The following is a 6,035-nucleotide window of genomic DNA, read 5'->3' as shown; positions in this document are numbered from 1 at the left end:
GCATCTTCCCCATCTCAGTTGATGGCAACTCCATATTTCCAGGAGCTCAGGCCAAGAACTTTGGGGTCATCCTTGCCGTCTCTCTCTCACATTCCATGGCCAATCTGGCAGCCAATCCTGCAGATTCTATCTTAAAATATCCATCTTCTCTGCTAACGTCCTGGTCCAGCCACCTATTGCTTCCTCTCTGGTCCCCTTTTCTCATCTTGATTCCCTATAGTCTGTTCCCCACATGGGAGCCAGAGGATTCTGTTAAAATCTAAGTCACATGGAACTCTGCCCATGGAGCCCATCTCACCCAGATTGGAAGCCAAAGTCCTCACTTTGGTGTGTACGATCTATCCTCTTCCTCTCTCCCTACTATTCCCCGATCCTTCATCCAGTCACACAAACCTGCTTGCTGGCCCTTGAACCCTCCAAGTTTGTGGTCATCTCAGTCTTGGCCTCTGGGGCTTCCTCTACCTAGAATGTCCCCGCCCAGGGATCCCCATGGCTTGCAGCCCCACTATTTTCAGCTCTCTGCTCAAATGCTACTTTCTGGGAGATGTCTTCTCTGACTGTCATTGGGCCAAAGAGCATCACTCCTTGCCCCTTCCCTGCTTTGTTTTTCTCCACAGAGTATGCAGTTCTTCTTGACAGTCTATTTTAATCTATGTGTCTGTCTCGCCCACCAAACTATGAGCTCCTTTGTTTTGTTCATTTCTGTATCCTCAGTGCCTAGAACTGATTCCAGAAATGAAGGCTGTACCTCCTTAACTGCAAAGGTATCCAAAGGTACGAGGAGAATGACAGGAAGGATATAAAAATAAAAATGAAAGATCTAACATTTATGAAGCGCCTATATGTACAGTAGTGAAAAAAGTTTATGTACCTTATGTATACTTTTGCATTTATTTTTCCCAACAACCTTGAAAAGTAGGTATTATCCTCGTGTTATAAATAGGGAAACAGGCTCAGGGCTGCAATGACTGGCCCATGTAGGACTAAAGAGGACTGACTTTTCTCGTTCATTTAGTCATTCATTCAACAGACACTTAACGACTATCTAATCCCTGTGGTCGTCGCTGGAAAACATAGGACGTCTAAGACAGAAAGCTGGGAAGTTGAGTTGTATTATTCATTAGTGAGTTGATAGGGTGAATTATACATTGATAGAATTATGTATTAATAATTATGAATCATAATAAATAAATAACGGGGCTGTTTTAATAGTGTCTGGGCTCCGGCCAGCTTCCTAGTTCGGCTAAAACCCCAGCGTCCGGGCGATCCCCAGATGCAAGTTCTAGCGCAACGTAGAGCAAGTCTCCACCGTCACGCCCCCACCGAACCCCTAGAGGGCGCAGCGTCACCCGAGGCTCCGCCCTAAGTGAGGCGGGGCCTGAGCGTGCTGTACGCAGGCGCAGAGTGAGTCTTGGGCGCTCGCAGCTGCTCACTGGTTCGAGTCTGCAGTGGGGCGGGGCTGGGCTGTGAGGATGGCGTGCGCAGGCGCAGGACCGGTTTCGGGAGCGTGAGGGCCCCTGCGGACCGGAAGTTGAGGCGTTCGCGGCGGTGAACGAGGTGAGGGGGCGGGGCGGCTGCGCAGGGTGGTGGCGGCGGCGGCCGGAGTCCGATCGGGTCCGGGAACATCTTGGGAGCGAGCTGAGGGGGGAGGGAAATCCCGAGATGAGGCAGTGTGTTGGAGGAGGCCGAGCAGCCGGGAGACACAGACCGAGGTGGAGCCTGAGCGTTCCTGAGAGAACCTGAGGATCAGAGAGCCTGAAAGAAATGGAGGCACGGAAAGAAGCTTCGAGAAACTGAGGGACCGAGAGACAGGGAGGTTGAGAGAGGAGGGAAGCCGAAAACTGGAGAGATCGAGGGCAAGAGGCTGATGGGTCCTACCGAGAGAGGCTTAGAGGGAGTACGAGAGAAATGCGATCGCACCGGGAACTTGGGAAATGGAGGGAAACGTAGAAAGATGAGAGTGGAAACTAAGGTTGCGAGAAAAGTGTGTATATGTGTGTATGATGTATATGTATGCATATAAATATATATGAGTGATTTAGAATAGTACCTGATACATGCGTCAGCCCTAAGTAAATGTTAGCTATTGTTAAAGCTTCAGACAACTGAGCGACAAAATTTTAGGGAGAAATGGAGAGAGATGAGAGAGTCACGATGGAGGAAGAGAGTGATGGAGAGAGACGAAAACGGAGAGTCGGAAAAAAAAATTCAAACAGAAAATGAGACAGTCAGATGGAAAACTGAAGTAGAGTGGCGTCGAATGGAGAAAGACAGCTGGAGAGAAAATCAGACTAAAGAACAGAATCCGAATGGGAGAGCATTAGATAAATGAAAAGAGATGGGACCAGGCAAGGAAAGGGAAGAGAGATGAGGGTGGTGAGCAGGATGGACCAAAAAAGACAAGAGACCTGAAGATGGAGAGCCAGACAGGAGAGAAATAGGGAAGCGGAGAAACCCTCTAAAAGCCTTAAGCCTAGGAAATACAGGCCAAGAGACCAAGAGATGGTCCGAGACACAGTTACAGAGAAACTAGTAGATCCAGGAAGTCGAAAAGGTAGTCTTAAGAGAATGGATTCCTTGAGAGTCATGAGGATGCTCTCATTCCGGCCCACATGCAAGGACAGGCAGTTAGCAGTCTGGGAGGAATGCTCTCCTCCATCTAATTGTCCTTGTCTTCTTCTGAGAAACACTGGCTCAGCATCACAGCAGTCTTTCAAGGCCTTTTCCTTCCCTTCTAGAACAGGAGTTCCCTCTGAAGGTGCCGTGGCATCACGCAGCCCAGGTGTTTACCAGGAAGTGATGTGCACTCCCCACACATGGCTACTGCTCCTGTGGGAAACAGCTCTGCCAGTTCGCAAGTTCTTCAGCTGAAACCCTCACCTGGCTCTAATAACTCCCAGGGTTGGCCTGGGTCCCTCTGAGGCTACAGAGATGGAAGCGCTGAACTCTTCTGTGGTGGCCCTCAGAGATTGAAGGCAGAGTAGGTGAAAGCATTGCTAATGAACCAAGGTGAATTGTGGCCATTTGAGTGTAATTTTTTTCCAGGTTATATGCCCGTGGTTTCTCTCACTGGACTTGAATATCAGTTACCCATTTAGCTTCTCTGTGCCAGGCTAGGTGATAAACGTTGCAATGTTTTGAGATGGGTATTGTCCCCATTTTATAGATGAAGAAAACCTCAAAGGGTTTAATTTGCCAGTGGTCACACATCTGATAAAGCTGCGATTCAAACCCAGATCTGTTTGACCATGAAGTCTTTACCGTGGAAGTCTCGGGACCCTTTTAAGATCATAAACTCTTTGAAGAATCTGGGTGATGGGCTTCCCTCCGGAAAATTGCACATACGCGGGGATGTGCTTTGTTAGTTAGGACTTACGCAGCTAAGAGTCAGAAACCAAACCTTAAGAAAAAGACATTTTCTTGTGTAGCCGTGAAGTGGAGGGTTGGCGGGAACTAAGCCTCAGGCATTGAATGATGTTGCCAAGCTTCTCCCCGTCCCTCTTCCACTTCTCTCCTTGTAGTTGCTCGGTGACCATCCTTGTGTGTGCCTCGCTGTGCCCACGTGCAGCCTTTTCTGTAGGATAGATTTCTAGGAAAGACTATTTAAGAGCTACTACAAACAACTCCCTGTTTATATTGTCCTTGCTTAGCCACAGTAAATAAGCTTTTGTCTCCTAATAACATAGTGTAAATTCCAGGGAAAGGCCCTGATTGGCCCTCCTCGGGCCAATGTGTCCGCTCTTCAGACCAGTCACTGGTTAAAGGGGGAGTAGGGTACTGTGATTGGCCAGGCCTTTGTCACTTGCCCAACCAGTAGGAAATCTCTTCACTTAAAGGCAGTGGGAACCATGTGGATTCCGGGAAGGGCTGCTCTCCAAAGGAAAGTGCATTCGTTTTTCTGAAAAAAAAAAAAAAAAAGAAAAAGAAGTGCCGGGCAGGCAAAAACAAAACATACATAATGCAACACTTGCAAAACTGTGCACTTGATTTCAAAGGGTTCCCAGGAGCCCTGAAACTCAGTGGACCACAACTCTCTCATGTTATCACCTCTCAGGACCACGTTCTGCTGTTGACTGGCCACATGACCTACATTCCTTCAGGTCAAACATTCCCTCCTCCGGGGATCCTTCCCTGACTCCCAAGCACAGTCAAGGAAGGCTCCCGCAACCCCCTGGGCTCCCTTTATCACAGCCTCCATCTCGGGATTGTCAGAGTCTGGCGAAATGACCACCTGTGGGTACTCAGCGTGGTCCTATTCATTGCTGTCCCTCCCCCCAGTCCAGTGCTTGCAAAACAGCAGGCTCTCAGTAAATGTTTCTAAAAATGAATGAATGTCTTCTGTTCTCTCCCGCAAACATTCAGGGCCCGAAATCCTAGCATGAACTTGTGTCCATCCCAGAGATCACCACAGGAGTCATGAGGTGCCCTGTGTGTCACCAGCTTGACCCAGGCCACAGGCCATTTACTGTGCCGGCACCTGCCGTGATCCTATCCCACCCCTGAGGAGGAAATTAGCTTTTTGAAGACAAAGTGCTTCCTTACTGCAGGCACTGGCCTCTCACTGCAGGAGGCGGGGAATATCTGGTCTAGGTGATCACAACTGAGGCCAGTTTTGTGACAACACTGGGATTAGCCACAGCATGCCGCCTCCCAGAACAAGGGAGGGCAGGGGTCCCCGAGACCGACCCCCGGCTCCCAGTCAGGAAGAGGACCCGGAGAAATGGGACTGGAATTGTCCAGAGACACGTCGCCTCTTCGAGGACGCCTTCTTCGGTGATGAGGATTATATCCGGCAGGGTTCTGAGGAGTGCCAGAAGTTCTGGACCTTCTTTGAACGCTTGCAGAGATTCCAGAATCTCAAGACCACCAGGAAGGAGGAGAAAGACTCTAGGCGTCCCAAGCACAGCATCCCGGCACTGGCCGACCTACCTCGCGCTTACGACCCACGCTACCGCATCAACCTCTCCGTCCTTGGCCCCGACACTCGGCGCTCTCGGGGGCTAGGCAGGCGCCTGGCCCCGGAGAGAGTGTCTGAGTTCCGCCAAGCCCTGTTGCACTACCTGGACTTTGGCCAGAAGCAGGCGTTTGGGCGGCTGGCCAAACTGCAGCGTGAGCGCATGGCACTGCCCATCGCCCAGTATGGGGATCGCATCCTGCAGACGCTGAAGGAGCACCAGGTGGTGGTGGTGGCAGGTGACACGGGCTGCGGCAAGTCCACTCAGGTGCCCCAGTATCTGCTGGCCGCTGGCTTCAGTCACGTGGCATGCACCCAGCCCCGGCGAATCGCCTGCATCTCACTGGCGAAGCGGGTTGGCTTTGAGAGCCTCAGTCAGTATGGCTCACAGGTGAGTGGGACAGAACAAGTTTCCAGTTTTTCCCAGTGACCTCGCGGAATAAGTTGGTTGTCCTATGGCAGTATTGTTACGAAAACACTTACCCTTTGACCCAGTGGTGATTCTTGTAGAAATTTATCTATCGATTGGCCTTTAGATGGTCCAAATGACAAAGGCACTAACATTACCCAATATAGCACCTTAACAGTCAAAAATCGGAAATGCCTCCGTGTTTATCAGTCTTTTTCTAGGCAGTCACAAAAAAAGAATGAGGATGCTTCCTACTAATGAGTTCTAGGGTTCTAATCCTGGCTCGACCACTTAAAAATTTTTGTTTTTGAAGTTATCATACTCTCAACACAGAAGAATGCACGTATCATACGTATATAACTCTGTGAATTTTCATAAGTTGACTGCATTTGTGTAACTAGCATTCAGGTAAAAAAGTCAAACTTACCAGCACCCCAGAAACCTCCTCGTTTCGCCTCCCAGTTACTGCCTTGAGGCCTCAAGAGTCATCACTATTCTTAGGGATAGATCGTCATTTTAGTGCTAGATTATCAGACCTGCGTTAGTGATAGAATATCACAGATTATTTTCTCCTCTTTTTTGAAAATTTATTTATTTATTTATTTGTTTGTTTTGGCTGTGCCGGGTCTTAGTTGCAGCACGCGGGATCTTTTAGTTGCAGCATGCGGACTT

At 49.4% G+C, this 6,035-nt stretch overlaps 1 protein-coding gene across 4 annotated transcripts in view; it reads left to right on the top strand.

The window, feature by feature from the left end:
- Positions 1-1,372: 1,372 nt before the first annotated feature.
- DHX34 (DExH-box helicase 34) overlaps positions 1,373-6,035 on the top strand; it is a 33,794-nt gene continuing 29,131 nt past the window's right edge. The window contains exons 1-3 of one of the 4 annotated variants that reach the window (XM_022585243.3): positions 1,373-1,557; positions 2,739-3,009; positions 4,363-5,345. In XM_022585243.3, coding sequence (XP_022440951.2) covers positions 4,641-5,345 — 705 coding nt within the window. In that variant the 5' untranslated portion in view covers positions 1,373-1,557; positions 2,739-3,009; positions 4,363-4,640. Of the gene's footprint in view, positions 1,558-1,601; positions 5,346-6,035 lie in introns of those variants that run through there. The other 3 variants (XM_022585245.2, XM_022585244.3, XM_089902655.1) reach the window with 3 other exon arrangements.

The sequence above is a fragment of the Delphinapterus leucas genome, chromosome 20 (assembly GCF_059928025.1).
Source record: "Delphinapterus leucas isolate spDelLeu-1000000601 "Yukka" chromosome 20, BTC_Dleu_Yukka2, whole genome shotgun sequence".
NCBI classification, from domain to species: domain Eukaryota; kingdom Metazoa; phylum Chordata; class Mammalia; order Artiodactyla; family Monodontidae; genus Delphinapterus; species Delphinapterus leucas.
This window is presented reverse-complemented; position numbering and strand designations above follow the sequence as displayed.